At 42.5% G+C, this 20,372-nt stretch overlaps 2 protein-coding genes across 7 annotated transcripts in view; one reads left to right on the top strand and one right to left on the bottom strand.

Annotated features, from left to right (window-relative positions):
• Positions 1–428: 428 nt before the first annotated feature.
• dram2a (DNA-damage regulated autophagy modulator 2a) lies at positions 429–7,785 on the top strand. The gene is made up of 8 exons (XM_084185120.1): positions 429–644; positions 3,385–3,520; positions 4,145–4,212; positions 5,281–5,423; positions 5,723–5,900; positions 6,272–6,348; positions 6,711–6,803; positions 7,144–7,785. Exons 2-8 carry the CDS (start codon positions 3,390–3,392, stop codon positions 7,264–7,266), a joined length of 813 nt encoding a protein of 270 aa, XP_084041246.1. The 5' UTR covers positions 429–644; positions 3,385–3,389; the 3' UTR covers positions 7,267–7,785.
• Positions 7,786–7,886: 101 nt separating this feature from the next.
• dennd2da (DENN/MADD domain containing 2Da) overlaps positions 7,887–20,372 on the bottom strand; it is a 43,720-nt gene continuing 31,234 nt past the window's right edge. For all 6 annotated transcript variants that reach the window (XM_084185114.1, XM_084185113.1, XM_084185116.1 and 3 more), the window contains 10 exons: positions 20,245–20,360; positions 18,400–18,469; positions 18,207–18,284; positions 17,015–17,155; positions 13,082–13,230; positions 10,901–11,072; positions 9,477–9,527; positions 9,205–9,286; positions 8,479–8,724; positions 7,887–8,254 (listed from right to left, as the gene is read on the bottom strand). In XM_084185114.1, the coding sequence (XP_084041240.1) occupies positions 8,187–8,254; positions 8,479–8,724; positions 9,205–9,286; positions 9,477–9,527; positions 10,901–11,072; positions 13,082–13,230; positions 17,015–17,155; positions 18,207–18,284; positions 18,400–18,469; positions 20,245–20,360 (1,173 nt within the window). In that variant the 3' untranslated portion in view covers positions 7,887–8,186. The remainder of the gene's footprint in view (positions 8,255–8,478; positions 8,725–9,204; positions 9,287–9,476; positions 9,528–10,900; positions 11,073–13,081; positions 13,231–17,014; positions 17,156–18,206; positions 18,285–18,399; positions 18,470–20,244; positions 20,361–20,372) is intronic.

Consider the following 20,372-nt stretch of genomic DNA (forward strand, 5'->3'; position numbering starts at 1 on the left):
CTGCAATATTGTTCTACAGTACTAGTGTGATGATGGACAAAGTGTGACTAATGATGCTATGCGGTCCTTTTGACCTTTTGGCAGACTCCGCATAATTGGAAACAGACTTCGGGTTTGATGTGTAGCTTGGTTATATACTGCTTGTGTTTTAACATATGCATACGTGCCTTAATGGGTCAGTTTCCCAGACACAGAGATGGAGATGCTACGCTTAATCTGTATCTGCGGAAACTGGCCCAATATCATTAAACTCTTATTAGGGATAGATATTGTTATTGAGTATTTTTGTCATAATGTGTATGCCTTTTTTGTAAGCGTGTTTGGCACGTGCGTGTTTGTGTGGTCAGCCAGCACTCAGTTAAATGAAAGTCACACTGTGTTGGAGTCAGCTGATTTTAGGCTGCGCGAAGAGCAGCAGACTAGTCACAAGTCCTGACTTTGGGGGGGTCTTAGACTGTCTGGAACAGACACACGCAGTTCTGTTCTCTTCATTTCCCATCAAAGCAGTTTTCAACGGACTAATAAAAGCTGGGTTTCACAGAGACCGACCAACTTTTCTCACGCTTGAAACCTGTGTCTATCTGGAGCGATACTGCTCTTGCTGCGTTGAATGGAGTCCTGAGTCTCTCGCTCTGCTTACTTCTGTGAGTGATACCACCATTGAGATTATGTGATGGGTTTGGACTGTATGGTGTTAATGGGATCGTGCATCTAGTAGGATGTAGAAATCTGTTTGGTTGAGAAAGTGTGGGTTTTTAAAACGTTGTGTGTGTGTGTGTGTGGATACAGTTGAAGTCGGAAGTTTACAGTGAGGGGAAAAAAGTATTTGATCCCCTGCTGATTTTGTACGTTTGCCCACTGACAAAGATATGATCAGTCTATAATTTTAATGGTTAGGTTTATTTGAACAGTGAGAGACAATAACAACAACAAATATCCAGAAAAATGCATGTTAAAAATGTTATAAATTGATTTGCATTTTAATGAGGAAAATAAGTATTTGACCCCTCTGCAAAACATGACTTAGTACTTGGTGGCAAAACCCTTGTTGGCAATCACAGAGGTCAGACGTTTCTTGTAGTTGGCTACCAAGTTTGCACACATCTCAGGAGGGATTTTGTCACACTCCTCTTTGCAGATCTTCTCCAAGTCATTAAGGTTTCGAGGCTGACGTTTGGCAACTCGAACCTTCAGCTCCCTCCACATATTTTCTATGGGATTAAGGTCTGGAGACTGGCTAGGCCACTCCAGGACCTTAATGTGCTTCTTCTTGAGCCACTCCTTTGTTGCCTTGGCCGTGTGTTTTGGGTCATTGTCATGCTGGAATACCCATCCACAACCCATTTTCAATGCCCTGGCTGAGGGAAGGAGGTTCTCACCCAGGATTTGACGGTACATGGCACCGTCCCATCGTCCCTTTTGATGCGGTGAAGTTGTCCTGTCCCCTTAGCAGAAAAACACCCCCAAAGCATAATGTTTCCACCTCCATGTTTGACAGCATTCCTCTTCCTCCAAACACGGCGAGTTGAGTTGATGGCAAAGAGCTCGATTTTGGTCTCATCTGACCACAACACTTTCACCCAGTTCTCCTTTGAATCATTCAGATGTTCATTGGCAAACTTCAGACGGGCCTGTTTATGTGCTTTCTTGAGCAGGGGGACCTTGCGGGCGCTGCAGGATTTCAGTCCTTCACGGCGTAGTGTGTTACCAATTGTTTTCTTGGTGACTATGGTCCCAGCTGCCTTGAGATCATTGACAAGATCCTCCCGTGTAGTTCTGGGCTGATTCCTCACCGTTCTCATGATCATTGCAACTCCACGAGGTGAGATCTTGCATGGAGCCCCAGGCCGAGGGAGATTGACAGTTCTTTTGTGTTTCTTCCATTTGCGAATAATCGCACCAACTGTTGTCACCTTCTCACCAAGCTGCTTGGCGATGGACTTGTAGCCCATTCCAGCCTTGTGTAGGTCTGCAATCTTGTCCCTGACACCCTTGGAGAGCTCTTTGGTCTTGGCCATGGTGGAGAGTTTGGAATCTGATTGATTGATTGCTTCTGTGTACAGGTGTGTCTTATACAGGTAACAAGATGAGATTAGGAGCACTCCCTTTAAGAGTGTGCTCCTAATCTCAGCTCGTTATCTGTATAAAAGACACCTGGGAGCCAGAAATCTCTGATTGAGAGGGTCAGGTTTGTAGACTTCCTGACTGATGTCTCGATGTTGCTTCAATATATCCACAATTTTCCTTCCTCATGATGCCATCTATTTTGTGAAGTGCACCAGTCCCTCCTGCAGCAAAGCACCCCCACAGCATGATGCTGGCACCCCCGTGCTTCACGGTTGGGATGGTGTTCTTCGGCTTGCAAGTCAACCCCTTTTTCCTCCAAACATAACGATGGTCATTATGGCCAAACAGTTCTATTTTTGTTTCATCAGACCAGAGGACATTTCTCCAAAAAGTACAATCTTTGTCCCCATGTGCAGTTGCAAACTGTAGTCTGGCTTTCTTATGGCGGTTTTGGAGCAGTGGCTTCTTCCTTGCTGAGCGGCCTTTCAGGTTATGTCGACATACGACTCGTTTTACTGTGGATATAGATACTTTTGTACCTGTTTCCTCCAGCATCTTCAAAAGGTCCTTTGCTGTTGTTCTGGGATTGATTTGCACTTTTTGCACCAAAGTACGTTCATCTCTAGGAGACAGAACGCGTCTCCTTCCTGAGCGGTATGACGGCTGCGTGGTCCCATGGTGCTTATACTTGCATACTATTGTTTGTACAGATGACCGTGGTACCTTCAGGCGTTTGGAAATTGCTCCCAAGGATGAACCAGACGTGGAGGTCTACAATTCTTTTTCTGAGGTCTTGGCTGATTTCTTTTAGATTTTCCCATGATGTCAAGCAAAGAGGCACTGAGTTTGAAGGTAGGCCTTGAAATACATCCACAGGTACACCTCCTATTGACTCAAATGATGTCAATTAGCCTATCAGAAGCTTCCAAAGCCATGATATCATTTTGTGGAATTTTCCAAGCTGTTTAAAGGCACAGTCAACTTAGTGTATGTAAACCTCTGACCCACTGGAATTGTGATACAGTGAATTATAAGTGAAATAATCTGTCTGTAAACAATTGTTGGTAAAATTACTTGTGTCACGCACAAAGTAGATGTCCTAACCGACTTGCCAAAACTATAGTTTGTTAAAAAGACATTTGTGGAGTGGTTGAAAAATGAGTTTTAATGACTCCAACCTAAGTGTATGTAAACTTCTGACATCAACTGTATGTGTTTGGGCTTTTGAACATGAGGTTGACTGTTTGATTAATAGTGGAATTTGGAGTTTGCACATGATTATGTGATCTGTAGGTGCATTTGTGTCTCCTGTCCCAGGGAGTATGTGGTGGTTCCAGAGGGGGGTATGTGCTCTCCCTGCAGCCCTGGTCGCCTTGTCCTCGGCCACCTTCGTCCTCAGCTATGTCACCGCTGTGCTGCTGGGCCACGTCGACCTACTAATGCCCTACATCAGGTACTGGACCAGGGCCTGCCAACCTGTGTGAGAGAGAGTGTAGGGCAAATCCTAACTTCCACTTAGTCATGCATTGACATCAATGCATGACTAAGTGAAAAATCAACATAAATTGAAGTTAGGATTCGCTCCTATGAGAGGAAGATAAGATTCTTTTGGACGGTGCACTTCTGGTTTGTGCTATAAATAATTACAGGACAATTCCAATAGCTTTCATTTCCAAAAGGTTAGAAAAATGCAAAAACAAGTTGGCCTAGTAACCGAAAGGTTGCTGGTTCAAATCCCTGAGCCGACTAGGTGATACTTTTGACAATATGCCCTTGAACAAGGCACTTACCCCTAATTACTCCTGTAAATCGCTCTGGATAAGAGCCTCTGCTAAATGACTGTTAAAGACAAATGACTAATGTTAAAGACTAACACTAATGTGTTAGACTCAGACATCAGATTATGATGGAGGATGTGGTTAAACGGTTAGTATTCTTTGAGTACACAACAGGAAACTGACATTTCTTTCTGGCTTGTTTCAACAGTATTTGCCAGATGTTTGTGACGCAATTGCCCTTTTGGTCCTGTGTATAACAGAGGTGATTGTGGTGTATGGGTGGGTGTGTTTCCTTACAGTGATGCCAGTGCCGTGGTTCCCGAACGCTGCGTCTTTGGGTTCATGCTGAGTGTCTCTTCCTTTTTAGGTAAAACAAAATGGACACACCATATCAGGTATAATAGTTAAGTGGTCCCAAAATAAAAGGGGAATGCAAACTCCTCTCACTAGAATTTAGTGGCTGAAAATATTAAAGTGGGTGACAGTTTACAGGATGGATAGTTTGTCTCCTCTGTGACCTAGTTCAACACACCGCACGATCACTGACTTGATTCTATTCCAGGTTAAAAACTTCCAGGGAAATGTCATGGTTGAGAAAGAGTGCCTTTGAATGTCAGCCAATGAAATGACTGCTACATACAAATCTAGTTTCATGGATGTTATTTGTGAAGCAAAAAGTATGTGTTGGCCCTTTTAGACCTAGCAGGGGATTGTGGAGGAATTAGTGTGATCTATGTGGCTTCATTGTTTCTCTACAGTTAAGTTAGTTAAGCGGGTATTTTTGTCAGTGGTTCACACGTGAAAGACCAAGTAAATCTCACATAAAAGTTCATATTCTGTTAACTCCTACCCAAATAATGTTGTTGAATCACCCTCTACTCGTATTTGTGGTCAAAATTAAATAGGAGAAAAAACAAACTCCACCTCAAACTTGTATCTCAAACAGACAGTTTAAAAAATGCTTGCCATTTCCTCATAGAGGATGGATGAGCTGGCCAATCAGCGGACTACTTGCATGAATATTTTTCATGACTCTTATACGCCCACCACATTCTGTTGTTGGGGTACGCCCACACCATTCCAACACACAAAATCTGCTTCTTAACATACTTAAAGATTCGGTACAAAACCAAAAAGTAAAAGACGCAAAAACTTAAGAACGGGAAGCATAGAAATAGCGCACATAGAACATATCTATTTCTTCTTAGACTTGCTTTCGATGGGTGACAGATCTATAACACACATTTCTATGTGAATTTGGTCAGGTCACCCAAAAAGTAACATATTGCAGTTTACCATTTTTAGGAAGGAAAACTATTTCACTCATTGTAATTAATTATAGGTAATATTTCATAGAAATCTGGAAACACTGGACAGTTTAAAACACACACTTCCCATTAATCTTGTGTCCATCCCTTTGTGGTTGACCCTGCAGGTGTAGCCACTGTCTATGTGCGATACAAGCAGGTCCATGCTCTGGCACTAGGTGGCGAGCTTAAACTGCATCGACTTAACTGTGCTGGCCTGGTCCTGGGGATCATGAGCTCAGTCGGCATGTGCGTCGTCGCCAACTTCCAGGTACATACAGCATTGCCCACCCCACTTTTCCATTATAACTATCCTCTTATATAAATACCCAATACCTATCAAACTCGATTTGGAATCGGACGAAAGCTCCAGATGTGAGTGTTGAGAAGGAGCACACACATTTCAGTGTTCTCAACTCCTCAACTTTCTCTGAATGATGATGGGCACATCACCTTTGCCCCCTCCCCTTCCTTACCTCTTGAGTCAAATACCCTGGATTTTCTTCCTTCTGGAACATGTGAAAGTTTGGGTCGGGTATGAAATGCATTGTCACCGCTGCCCTTTTGCAGAAAACCACCATCATGTCAGTGCATCTGCTGGGGGCGGGGCTGACCTTTGGCTGCGGGGCGCTCTACATCCTGGTTCAGACGGGGGTGTCATACCACATGCAGCCTCGCTTCCACGGCCGGGACATCCTATGGGCGCGCACCGCCGTGGGGCTGTGGACAATGGCCAGCGTCATCATCGGTATCCTTCACCATACCAGTCTGACTCTCTGGCGCACACACAGAGCAGTGTACAAAGGAAAGTTGCAGACATTGACACATTAGAAGGGGACATAACAGTGGGAACTGAATGGATTTCTGTTGAAAACGACCATGGAAAAGCATTGCATTTTGGGAACATCTGGACCACCTGCAGGGCCAGTTACCCGGGCTCATATTAAGCCTACTCCTGGACTAAAAAGCATGCTCATTGGTTTGGGGAAACCGACTCAGTCCTAGTTTAAAATCTGATACTATATTGATGAAGTGTTATGTCTGTCCCTCAATAGTATGACTACATCTTCCACTGCTGCAGTTCTAGCCCTTGACTCTTTCGCCCTCTCTCTCTCTCAGCGTTTGTGTCGTCAGCCATTCTGTATGATAACCTACCAGACGTGAACAGGAAAATACGCTGGAGACCAGGGGACACGGTGGGCAAACATCAGGGTCCTCTACTCTGTGATCCTACTAAATACTAGAAGATTGGAAATAGTGGCAATAGTTTGTTCTATGTAGTGATTGTTGTCCAGCACACAAGTACAATGTGAAGTACGTACAAATACATAAGTACGTAGGAATGCTACTTCCTACTAAATACTAGAACATGGAAATCCTTTACTTGTTAATATATTGTCTGTAATATGGCTTTGTCCCATATAATTTCCATAACAATGCATATTATATTGGTTGGTATTTTACTAATTGAACTTAAAGGTAATATAAGAGACTATGATTTATGTTTGAGTTTGTTTCTAATGGTTTCTTCTGGGGTCAATGGTGCCATACCTTGCAGGGTTACACAGCCCATCTGGTCAGTGCTGTGGCTGAGTGGTCTCTGGCCTTCTCCTTTATCTGCTTCTTCCTCACTTACATCCGAGACTTCCAGGTACGGTCTTCCTGCTATCCCTTCTCTCTCTGCTCACAACCAATGGCAAAGCAAAATACACAACACTTACCATTGCAAGACTTCATTCTCCGATCTGTTTTGCATAACAAATGTAGAAAGGTTACATTTGTATGAGTAGAGCTGAATGTGATACATTTATGTATGAAAATGTATGCACTCATTAACTGTAAGTCGCTCTGGATAAGAGCGTCTGCTAAATGACTAAAATGTAAATGTAATGTTATAGCTCATTCTCAGTTGTTTCATCAACCAAGGAAGATGGATTGAATGGCCTCTCACCATAGAGGTCTCAGGTGCATTCATGTTCTTTGCTCCCCAGAAAATTCAGTTGCGGGTGCAGGTTGTCATGCAGAGTAATCACCTGTACGACTACACCCATTATGACGTGAGGGAGCATATCCACCATGGAGAGCACTCGCCACTGCTGGCTGGGAGCATCTGACTACATTGCCCCCTTCTGTAGCATGGAGGCCACACTGCAGTCCCACCCCAGGAAAAACATGACTATCTCTGTGCCTTGAAATGACTTCCTTTCTTCATCTCTTACTGCTAAGTGGAATGATTGAATATGTTGGAACAATAATGCATTCACCCATCATGTGATTTGGGGCCTGTGATTTAAGGAAAGGAGGCAAGATGATGCCGTTGGAGACTCAGCACTTCATTGACTGAACAACTGTTGTGTTCATTAGGTAAAACAATGGAAAATGTTTTGCAATGGAAAAATTAGTTTCCTTATTGGACCAGTCCAGGCAGTCCCTCCCTGCTTCAGTCAGTATTCTTCCATTTGGTGCCTAATGAACATGACTAAAGATATTTCTAAAGACATTTAGTGGGTCAAAATGTTAATGAAAGCGTGACACGTCAACTTTGATTTGATTTACGATTTGACTTATCTGTACTGTACAGTTTGCATAACTTTTTATTTCTGGTATTGTACTTTTCTACAAATAAATCTGTTGTTAATATGACTTGTCAACATAGCTGATGGCAATCTTTCCCTGTCTGTGACCTCTTGTGCACACACACTTATTGGGCAACAGCTTTCTTGAACCAGGAAAGTAGGAGTAAAAGTTCAGTCTTTATTAGAATTGTTTTCTGCTAAATCATGGGTTCAAAAATCTGTCACCATCTGAACCTAACACTCATTCTGACAAAACATCTAACCAGTAGTCTTGTCAACCATCTGTCATATACAGTAGCAGCACATTAAACATACCCACAACCTCATACATAAACTATAAATACAAATTATTCACTTCCAATATGTACATCTGTAAAAATCTATTTTATTATCACACATCTACAGTAAATCCCTTCTACTCTATATCATAGCCTCGTTTACAGTGTATTCACAAGATACTATTTCTTCTTTGCCTTCTCTCTTTTCTTCTTTTCCTGGTATTCAACAATCTTTTTGTGGAAAATTCCTGAAAAAAACAAGGGGGTGATGATAAATGAGTAAATTAATGATAAGCGAACAAGAGGCATGTTATCCCAGAAGAACAACCCAGCTTCATTCCCATGTTAAACTTTAGATATATTTTCTAACATTTTATATAGCTTTCAAATACTCATGTTATGCAAGTATGTATTAAAGCTCTCTCTCTTGCACACACACTAGGGGGCCCCAGAGGCGAGAGGGCCTTCTCACCTTGCTGGAGGCTTGCTGGCTGCTGCTCCATCTCCTGGATAAACAGGTCAAACATCTGGGTCTGGAGGAACTTCTTGACAAAGTGCCGCGTGGTCTTGGACTCAATGGCCTTGTAGAAGGCCTTGCTCTGAAACACCCCCGGCTGCCCGCTTCCTTTCCGCGTCACGTATGAGGCAAAATGGCCGACAGTCTTCACAAAGAAGGGCAGGAAGGCTTCCGAGACCACCCTGTTCAGCTCCTCCACAGCTGCGTGGGAAATGGTACACACACACGTTTAGCCACAGTCCAGGTGGCTCCGACCGAGGTGTTATTTGGCTGTGCTCGTGAGCCATAACACTCTGGATCTATAGTACCATAGTAAGGCATCACGATGACCTTTCACCTTGTGTGCGAACAACCAGTATCTTATGATGACATGATAATTTTCCTAAACCTCACATTACTTTGAAAGTATCAAAGAGAGTATAAACAATCTATATTTAATGGTTACAGTTAATTAAAATTATGTATTCATCAAAGTATGGCCATCTGCACACCTGATGCGGTACTGTAGGTGAAAAAATAGCAATACAATCTGAAATAAATAAATAAAATACCCCATGCAACACTTGCCTCTTGCAAAAACATCTGACGGAAAACCTATTTTCCAATTGTGAAATAAAGCGGTTTCCCGTTTCACATTTGTTCAGGCATTTGTTGCAAAGGCTGATATCAAAATATACTCACTGGCTTTTTCTTTCCTATTTCTTAGTGCCTGCAGTATTTCATCTTGGAGCTTAGGGGGCAGAATAGACTTCTCATCTCCGCTCTATAAAACAGAATATTTAATGGTCTGACAAAGCAAAATTCCCATTTCTCCCATAGTATTAAGTGCAAAACAGTACACATAATAAACGGAATTTCAATTCAAAAGAGCATACAATGCATATATGTGAGTAAATGTGATTTAAAAAAAGAGGAAAAAAAAGGTAAACTTAGGACATATTTCAGTCACTTACTCGAACTAGGAAAGTGTCCTCCTTATCCTCTGACAAGTCCACAACAAGCAGCTGTGTTGGGGAAAACAGACCCTACAAATCAGTATTCCAACACCAATCCATCACTATTACTACCAAGACTCACAAACTTCCCATCCAGTCATTCAGGGGCTCTTTCTCAATTAATCTTTCCTTGATTCCTCGCCTCCTTCTCAAAATGCATTGGAGGAGGTCCGAGGCTAGGGACCTTGGACCATCTCCTCCAATACATTGTGAAGGAGGCGAGGAATCAAGGAAAGATACATTCAGATAGAGCCAAGGTCTGATCCAGGAACAACCCCTTTGCCCCTACCCCTTGGCCCTTCCTGTGCTTTAAGTCAAATAGGATAGCAGACTTCTATCCAATCTTTTCAGATCTATACAAGGGGTTTAGGTGTTGTTTCTGGAAAGGGCCCATGTCATTAGTTCTAATGTTTGACATTTAACTGGTATTGTGATAACTTTGTTGTAGTCTCACTACTTATTTTCAAAGCCTGGGGAGAAGAAGTGTATTGTTTATGTAGTGTGACGAGGTGAAAGCCGTATTTTGTTATGATTCTTATGTATTTAAGTGTTTAGGTAATAAAATAAATCTAATCAAAAATCTAATCACAGGGCCATCCTTCCAAATCTCGTCTCGTTGACGCAACTATTGAAAGTCGGGAAAACTTCAGTATTGGATTTTTGTGTTTTAATGGCTGGCTGTTAACACTCGCATTTGATTGGCTCCGAGAAGACATGCCATATCCCCTCAGCAAAGGCATTTAACTTTTTATTGTTTTGTCCGTGCCTCTTTTCCTACCATCTCGGACAAAGTTTTAGTAGCCTATGTAGTGTTATTGTCCCCCACGATGAAATCGTGGAGGGGACTGTGGATCTGTCTCCGCCCATTTGTTCGTACCTTAGTCACATGCGATATCTCAGACAGCACTGGGCCGATTCTGACGAAACTTGGGTGAATGATGCGTGTTGCCATAGAAATCCGGCATTGACAAAATTACACTGATTGGCTTAAGGTAGGAGCTATAGTAATGAACTGAAATGTGTTAGTCACACGCGATAACTCAATTGGCCTAAGGGGGGCGCTGCATCATTCGTAGGGAATGACATGTTTACTGTTGCTTTGGTTTTTTGTATCTTATGTTAGGCATCTTGTTGCAAGTCAGTAAAATGTTCAGAAACCACCTCTGTTTGGAGCTCAACCCATGCAAAAATATGTGATTGGTTTGAGAAGTGGCAATTCATCATTAGAGTTAATCTAGATGCTACCGTACTCCACCCCTTTTTAGAGAGTCTTCCTGCCAACAACTTCCCCAGGCTTTCAGGAATTAACGTGAGTGAAGCCTGTGTGTCGAAGCCAACATTGCTGTAACATCATCAGAGTTTCTTTGGTGGGGGTGACTCACGTCGCTCTGGTCCGTGACCTGTTCCAGGAGCCGCTTCTGCACTCCCAGCAGGTAGGGGGTGGGTGCCATGACCACGTCAATGAGGATCTCGGGGACGATGGAGATGAAGGTGTGCTGCCAGGTGAAGGGGTAGAGCAGGGCGGCCACGGCGTGGATCACCTGGGACAGTGTGCTAAGGAGAGAGAGAGAGTCAGAGGTCACACTTATTCAGCGTGTATGTCAGGGGTTGGTTCAACATTATACATTTGAGTCATTTAGCAGACGCTTCCAATTAGTGAGTGCACACATTTTTCATACTGGCCCCCCGTGGGAAGTAACGGAACTGAAAACTAAAGTGATCCATACTCTTCCTTAAGCATGAGAACCGGTTAATAAAAAAGCATGAGAACCGGTTAATAAAGTTCTTTTAAGTTCCAGGCATTTTTTTCTAGTCCCACAAAATAACGCAAAGCGCCTATGCAAAGCCCTCACTTCGTCACTCAGAAACGTATTCCAGTGTCCGCCTGCAAGCTGAACATATTTGCCTGTCCGTGTTAAGGCTACTGTACTGACATTACAAGCATGATTCAGAAGATAGGGAGAGAGATTTTTAATTAGCTAGAGAAGAATGGATTAACTTTTTCAATGCTAGTTAAGGATACCATAGGCCTAGTTATCACGTTGGATTTATTCACAAAAAAAAGGTAAGACGTGTTTTTAATTCTGGTGCCGCTCTGCAAACACGCTTGTTAGATAGCTAGCTCAAAGGTCATTCAAAGTTCCTCCATAAAAGCCGCTCCCTCCTATGTATAATTCAGTGTACCTAATTCAGATAATGCATGTCATAACAAGATTCCCAGAGCTTCAAGCCTCCTTGCGCCATAGGCTACACTTTGTCCATCACGCATGTAAACAACTAGCTTGCCTGCTCTATCCGCACTGATTGCTGAAGTAATTGAATGAGCTAAATGTAAAAAATATATACACACTACCGTTCAAAAGTTTGGGGTCACTTAGAAATGTCTTAGACTGCCCATCTTAATCTTTTATTTTTATTGGCCAGTCTGAGATATGGCTTTTTCTTTGCAACTCTGCCTAGAAGGTCAGCATCCCGGAGTCGCCTCTTCACTGTTAACGTTGAGACTGGTGTTTTGCGGGTACTATTTAATGAAGCTGCCAGTTGAGGACCTGTTGAGGACCTCAGTTTTGCACCGGGGCCTCCCACTCCTCTTTCTATTCTGGTTAAAGCCAGTTTGCGCTGTTCTGAGAAGGGAGTAGTACACAGCGTTGTAAGAGATCTTCAGTTTCTTGGCAATTTCACGCATAGAATAGCCTTCATTTCTCAGAACAAGAATAGACTGACGAGTTTCAGAAGAAAGTTATTTGTTTCTGGCCATTTTGAGCCTGTAATCGAACCCACAATTGCTGATGCTCCAGATACTCAACTAGTCTCAAGAAGGCCAGTTTTATTCCTTCTTTAATCAGCACAACAGTTTTCAGCTGTGCTAACATAATTGCAAAAGGGTTTTCTAATGATCAATTAGCCTTTTAAAATGATAAACTTGGATTAGCAAACACAACGTGCCATTGGAACACAGGACTGATGGTTGCTGATAATGGGCCTCTGTACGCGTATGTAGATATTCCTTTTTTTTTTTTTTTCAGCCATTTCCAGCTACAATAGCCATTTCCAACATTAACAACGTCTACACTGTATTTCTGATCAATTTGATGTTATTTTAATGGACCAAAAAATTGCTTTTCTTTCGAAAACAAGGACATTTCTAAGGGACCCCAAACTTTTGAACGTTAGTGTATATATCACAGGTTAACAAAGGAATTATATAAACCGGTACTGTTTGGGGGTTTGAACCGGTTCAGAACTTTATTTTGCTGGTCGGAACGACAAAAATAGAGGTTCTGTTCAAAATTAAACGATTGAAAAATAATTTCGGTTCCAACTCCTGGAATGTGTGTAACTGTGTGAACAATTAACTTTTGATACCCCCTTGAAGCTTATCCTTATGTGATTTTGGGTTTTTATTTCTGAGTGGTCCTCAACGTGTAAGGAACATCTTGTTTCATATTGATATGCAATGATGTTTTTATAATAAGTGCCCATTGACAGAGTTGATGCATGCGTTTCAGACGACTATGTTGATTTGAGTAGTAAGTAATAGTGTGTGTGTGTGTGTGCAGTACCTGAGCTCCTCGGCTATGAAGACGATGCGTCGCTCCATAACGGCAGCAGCGAACACGAGCAGAACCTCCTCGTCGGTCAAGCAGCGGAAGAGTGTGCGGAAGTCCACGTGCTCTAGCCACGAGTCCAACGGCCGCGTCAGACTGATGATCTGGATGGGAGAGTGTCAACTCTTATCTACACGTCACCACTGTGACCAAGATGTTATGTATATGTCACCACCATGTCAAAAACATGTTATGTACAGTAAATGTTACCACCGTCACCAAGTTGTTATATACACTAAAGCAATACAAAGTTGATTTACTAACGGATAAAAATGTTTTGAAAATTAAGGCAAGCTAGCAGGGGGAAAAATGAGATTTTAGCCTCTTAATAAGGTTGGCTTAACTCTTGGTATAATGGCTAAGGTTTTGGAATGGCAGTCACAGGGACCAGGGTTTGAGTCCCGGTCGGCATAGCACCCTAATGAACTACAACGGTATCAGAAGTGGGATAGCACCATTGAAAGTATGTCCCGGCCGAGTTTGAGGCACAGTTTATTTTTCAGAGGCATAGTTCAGCCTAAGTTTTTCATGAGTGTGCTTGCTAAAATATATAGCAGTTTACTAAAGTAATCAGACCTAAACGTACAGATAATATACAGCAACCACTAAACAAATAGTGTGTGTGGGGGTTAACTGTGAAACAAAGGGCCTGTTGCAGGATAGGATTGGAACATCTCACCTCAGTAATACCTCTCCTATTTCAGTGCAGTGTGTGTGTGTGCAATTATGAAAACTTCCGGAGGACGTCCTCCAACCTATCAGAGCTCTTGCAGCATGAGAGACAGACAGACAGATAATGGGGATGACATTCACCACTATAAATAATCTCAAGTGAAAACCCAAAGTTGGGGAACCCTGCTCTATGAAGACGCTTTTGTCTTGCAGGCTTACAGTGGGGAAAAAAAGTATTTAGTCAGCCACCAATTGTGCAAGTTCTCCCACTTAAAAAGATGAGAGAGGCCTGTAATTTTCATCATAGGTACACGTCAACTATGACAGACAAATTGAGAAAAAAATTCCAGAAAATCACATTGTAGGATTTTTAATGAATTTATTTACAAATTATGGTGGAAAATAAGTATTTGGTCACCTACAAACAAGCACGATTTCTGGCTCTCACAGACCTGTAACTTCTTCTTTAAGAGGCTCCTCTGTCCTCCACTCGTTACCTGTATTAATGGCACCTGTTTGAACTTGTTATCAGTATAAAAGACACCTGTCCACAACCTCAAACAGTCACACTCCAAACTCCACTATGGCCAAGACCAAAGAGCTGTCAAAGGACACCAGAAACAAAATTGTAGACCTGCACCAGGCTGGGAAGACTGAATCTGCAATAGGTAAGCAACTTGGTTTGAAGAAATCAACTGTGGGAGCAATTATTAGGAAATGGAAGACATACAAGACCACTGATAATCTCCCTCGATCTGGGGCTCCACGCAAGATCTCACCCCGTGGGATCAAAATGATCACAAGAACGGTGAGCAAAAATCCCAGAACCACACGGGGGGACCTAGTGAATGACCTGCAGAGAGCTGGGACCAAAGTAACAAAGCCTACCATCAGTAACACACTACGCCGCCAGGGACTCAAATCCTGCAGTGCGAGACGTGTCCCCCTGCTTAAGCCAGTACATGTCCAGGCCCGTCTGAAGTTTGCTAGAGTGCATTTGGATGATCCAGAAGAGGATTGGGAGAATGTCATATGGTCAGATGAAACCAAAATAGAACTTTTTGGTAAAAACTCAACTCGTCGTGTTTGGAGGACAAAGAATGCTGAGTTGCATCCAAAGAACACCATACCTACTGTGAAGCATGGGGGTGGAAACATCATGCTTTGGGGCTGTTTTTCTGCAAAGGGACCAGGACGACTGATCCGTGTAAAGGAAAGAATGAATGGGGCCATGTATCGTGAGATTTTGAGTGAAAACCTCCTTCCATCAGCAAGGGCATTGAAGATGAAACGTGGCTGGGTCTTTCAGCATGACAATGATCCCAAACACACCGCCCGGGCAACGAAGGAGTGGCTTCGTAAGAAGCATTTCAAGGTCCTGGAGTGGCCTAGCCAGTTTCCAGATCTCAACCCCATAGAAAATCTTTGGAGGGAGTTGAAAGTCTGTGTTGCCCAGCGACAGCTCCAAAACATCACTGCTCTAGAGGAGATCTGCATGGAGGAATGGGCCAAAATACCAGCAACAGTGTGTGAAAACCTTGTGAAGACTTACAGAAAACGTTTGACCTGTGTCATTGCCAACAAAGGGTATATTACAAAGTATTGAGAAACTTTTGTTATTGACCAAATACTTATTTTCCACCATAATTTGCAAATACATTCATTAAAAATCCTACAATGTGATTTTCTGGAATTTTTTTCTCATTTTGTCTGTCATAGTTGACGTGTACCTATGATGACAATTACAGGCCTCATCTTTTTAAGTGGGAGAACTTGCACAATTGGTGGCTGACTTAATACTTTTTCCCCACTGTAGCATTGATGTTCCTCTTTTCATGTTCGCTGTGTGTGTCATCAGCATTATTCCAGGAAAATAGGAGGTTTCCTTTTCATTTTAGTAAATGCATCTTCAACTGATGGCATTGTGTCTCCTTTTTCTCTAGCTGTGTGTGTTCCTTGTCTTGGGCTCTTTATGTCCAACTAGCTTTGTGCATCTTGTTAGTGTTGTCTCCTTCCTTTAATGTCTCCCAGCTCTCTTCCTCTCTAGCTGTGTGCTTATTGTGTGCTTATCGTTACTTTCTGTAGCTTGGAAGGTGAGTACCCTTCACCCAGGGGTGTATTTGTTAGTCATACACCATAGAAAAACATTTTACTTTTTGCAACGGAAACAATCATTTTTGGTAGGACCGTAGGACCCTTCCCGTTTTGTTGGCTTCAGTTTGCTTCCGTTTGGTTCCTACTGAATACACCCAGCCCATTCTCTTCTCCTGGCCTGGATGATCACATTAGTGACAGGGCCTGGGTAGGTTTCTACCATATTGCTTTTCACCTGTCAAGGTGTTGTTTTTGTTTTTTTACCTGTCATTGTGGGGAACATCCTCAGTGAATTTCATAAAAATAGTGAAAAGTTATCCTTTTTAGATAAAACTATACTAAATATATTCACGTCACCAAATAATTGATTAAAACACACTGTTTTGCAATGAAGGTCCACAGTAGCCTCAACAGCACTCTGTAGGGTAGCACCATGGTGCTATGAAAGTGAACTGTGTTTACGTGTGATCAGGGGTGTATTCATTCTTTTGATTCTGTTAAAACGTTTCTTAAACGTAAGCAAACGGAATGAAACGGGGATAAACATACCTGAATTTGTCCAATAGAAACTCTCGTTTGCAACTGTTGGACTAATGATTACACCCTAGATCAGATAGATGCAAGCAAGAGTGTGCAAGGCGGTATTGAATGTCACTGTCTGTCCATGTGTCATTGTCGGTCACCTCCAATTTTTCTCTGGACCTGTGTGCACCTACGTTGTAAACTTTGAATCATAGGCTAGGTTGTAGCAACCTCATGATGGGTATAGGGAAAATTCAAGTATCATGTAGTAGCCTAAACCTATCGATGTTACATTGAACTGGGTGAATGGAATATGAATGACAGTCATCCAATATGCTGTAATAGAAGTAAGGCCATGCTCATAATAAAAATAATCGTCCTCCCTCATCTTAAACGACACCGACCGCTACAGCTATCAACGTGGATGTTTCTCAACTCTTGGAACTGTGTATGCTGGTTTTCATTACAACCAATTATTCCAATCCTAATGTTTTGATACAGTGTTCCCAAATGAATATGACCCAGGTCTCAAGGAACAGCATGTCATTGTGCAATGCCAATTTAGCCATGTGGTTACATCGGACACGTCAGGGTGCTAACCTCAGTGCCTTTGTCAGGGATGAAGCTCTTGATCTTGACTGTGTTGCCTGGGGCAGGGAACGGCGCCTCCCTGAGGCTTTGCATGAACGGGTAGATCATCGCCATGGAGATCTGGCGCCGCTTCTCCACCTCGTCAAAGATCTGCGGCAGAGAAAGACAGGAATAATCCAGCTCTGATATCATGTGATTGTGCACCATTGAAATTAAATAATTAGCCTACACACAATTACCTGGGTGACCTTTTCAAGACATTAGAGACCGACAAACCACAATAAATGGTGTGGCAGTAATAAGTATACAGTAATAAGTATCTGATGAACTGTGGCACTTAGTATTTCCAGTAGCCTAAGGACCAGCGTGGTGGTGGTGATGGGTGTCAATATTCACTTCACAAGTCTTGGGGCACCACTGAAAGGCAGCGAATTATGATCTAAACAAATACAGCGACTTGGACCTCAGACAGGGGCTGATGATAAAGGGCCACTAAGGGAGAGAAGGTATGAACTGTGCTGCAAACTAGGGCATTTCAAAACCCAAAGACCAGTCTAAGAGGCTCATACTCAATACAGAGTAATTTGCTAGTACCATAGCACACCGTTACATAAACACAGTAGTTACGAGAAATTCAATCAAATTTCACACGTGACTCATTAGCGGTATGAACAGTTGTCTTCTTGTTGTCGTTTTTTTCTGATAGGGGAGATTATAGAGAAGTTATGTGCTGTTGACATTTTCAAGGGAGAACTGTGATAAGTGAGGACCACCTCATTCCTAGAAGCTTTAAAGGGATAGTTCACTTTATGAAAGAGTTGCCATTTCATCCAGAATGTTTTTAAGTTTATTAGCTGGTTAGTTAACAACAGCCAGAAGATCCTGTCTAGCATTTTTGGGGCATGTAGCAATGCTAGTGGATACGGATTGTATCAGATCAAAAAACATTTTAAAAAGTGAACTATCCCTTTAAATGGTAAAATCTGCGCATGTGTGGTGTTGTTGGCTTAATCTCTTTTTTACCACGTGCACGATGTTGTCAGCATGATTCATAACTTAAGTCCCAGGGAGAGTATTACTCAGAAGTATGAAGCATCATTACAGCCAGGGATCCGCCCAGTTCAACTCATCCAGGCTTACGTCTCTGGGTAAAACACTAATTTCTGTCAGCTGAAAGCCAATGACCTTTGAGGCGGGTTACCTTGGAGAAGAGTCCGAAACAAGCCAACCTGCTAATGATGCAGTAGGCCTCGGGTGGGCGAGCTCCGTTGCCGTGGGGCTAGACGAGAACAATGGAGAAACAGACAGAGAGAGAGAGAGAGGGAGACAGATAATGGGCATGGCATTCACCACACTATAAATAATCTCAAGTGAAAACCCAAAGTGAAACATACCAGTAGCCTTCTACAGTATCCGTTCCTTCTGCTGCCATCGATCTCAGTCAAGACAAATGAGAACGTCTCACTAGAGGGAGTGAGTGAGTGAGAGAGTGAGTGAGTGAGTGAGTGATTGAGTGAGTGAGAGTACAGTTGAAGTCAGAAGTTTACATACACCTTAGCCAAATACATTTAAACTCTGTTTTTCACAATTCCTGACATTTAATCCTAGCAAAAATTCCCTGTCTTGGGTCAGTTAGGATCACCACTTTATTTTAAGAATGTGAAATGTCAGAATAATAGTAGAGACAATTATTTATTTCAGCTTTTATTTCTTTCATCACATTCCCAGTGGGTCAGAAGTTTACATACACTCAATTAGTATTTGGTAGCATTGCCTTTAAATTCTTTAACTTGGGTCAAACGTTTCAGGTAGCCTTCCACAAGCTTCCCACAATAAGTTGGGTGAATTTTGGCCCATTCCTCCTGACAGAGGCCCGTCTGTAACGGAGTCAGGTTTGTAGGCCTCCTTGCACATGCTTTTTCAGTTCTGCCCACACATTTTCTATAGGATGGAGGTCAGGGCTTTGTGATGGCCACTCCAATACCTTGACTTTGTTGTCCTTAAGCCATTTTGCCACAACTTTGGAAGTATGCTTGGGGTCATTGTCATTGTCCATTTGGAAGACCCATTTGCGACCAAGCTTTAACTTCCTGACTTGAGATGTTGCTTCAATATCTCCACATAATTTTCCTTCCTCATGATGCCATCTATTTTGTGAAGTGCACCAGTCCCTCCTGCAGCAAAGCTGCCACCCCATGCTTCACGGTTGGGATGGTGTTCCACCCCCCCAACCCCTTTTCCTCCAAACATAACATTGGTCATTATGGCCAAACAGTTATATTTTTGTTTCATCAGACCACAGGACATTTCTCCAAAAAGTACGATCTTTGTCCCAATGTGCAGTTGCAAACTGTAGTCTGGCTTTTTTATGGCGGTTTTGGAGCAGTGGCTTCTTCCTTGCTGAGCGGCCTTTCAGGTTATGTCGATATAGGACTCGTTTTACTATGGATATAGATACTTTTGTACCTGTTTCCTCCAGCATCTTCACAAGGTCCTTCGCTGTTGTTCTGGGATTTATTTGCACTTTTCACACCAAAGTACGTTCATCTCTAGGAGACAGAACGCGTCTCCTTCCTCAGTGGTATGACAGCTGCGTGGTCCCATGGTGTTTATACTTGCATACTATTGTTTGTAAAGATGAACGTGGTACCTTCAGGCGTTTGGAAATTTCTCCCAAGGATGAACCAGACTTGTGGAGGTCTACAACTCTTTTTTCGGAGGTCTTGGCCGATTTCTTTTGATTTTCCCATGATGTCAAGCAAAGAGGCACTGAGTTTGAAGGTAGGCCTTGAAATACAGCCACAGGTACACCTCCAATTGACTCAAATTATGTCAATTAGCCTATCAGAAGCTTCTAAAGCCATGACATCATTTTCTGGAATTTTCCAAGCTGTTTAAAGGCACCGTCAACTTAGTGTATGTAAACTTCTGACCCACTGGAATTGTGATACAGTGAATTATAAGTGAAATAATCTGTCTGTAAACAATTGTTGGAAAAGTTACTTGTGTCATGCACAAAGTAGATGTCCTAACCGACTTGCCAAAACTATAGTTTGTTAACAAGAAATGTGTGGAGTGGTTGAAAAACAAGTTTTAATGACTCCAACCTAAGTGTATGTAAACTTCCGACTTCAACTGTAAGTCTATTGGTAGCTTTAAGACGTCAGCATTGAAATGACTCAACAATACACCCATCTTTCCAAATTGATGGTAATCCTTCATATTAGGTGCGGTGTTACCTGTGGTACTCTGTTAGGGGGGCCCAGTTGATGCCTTCAGGGAAACAGAAGAGTGTGATGGCCTTCAGGGTCTTTTCTCCTCCATCTCTTTGGTTTCCCTCTTTCCCTCTCTCCCTCTGTTGTTCTCT

This window comes from Coregonus lavaretus (assembly GCF_964263955.1).
Source record: "Coregonus lavaretus genome assembly, chromosome: 20".
NCBI classification, from domain to species: domain Eukaryota; kingdom Metazoa; phylum Chordata; class Actinopteri; order Salmoniformes; family Salmonidae; genus Coregonus; species Coregonus lavaretus.

What these genes read in the sequence shown, in the direction of transcription:
- dram2a (XM_084185120.1), top strand. Translation starts at nt 3,390, where the DNA reads ATGTGGTGGTTCCAGAGGGGGGTATGTGCTCTCCCTGCAGCCCTGGTC. An exon ending in GAGTGTCTCTTCCTTTTTAG is followed by an intron (nt 4,213 to 5,280) that starts GTAAAACAAAAT and finishes TTGACCCTGCAG; the next exon opens with GTGTAGCCACTGTCTATGTG. An exon ending in AATGGCCAGCGTCATCATCG is followed by an intron (nt 5,901 to 6,271) that starts GTATCCTTCACC and finishes TCTCTCTCTCAG; the next exon opens with CGTTTGTGTCGTCAGCCATT.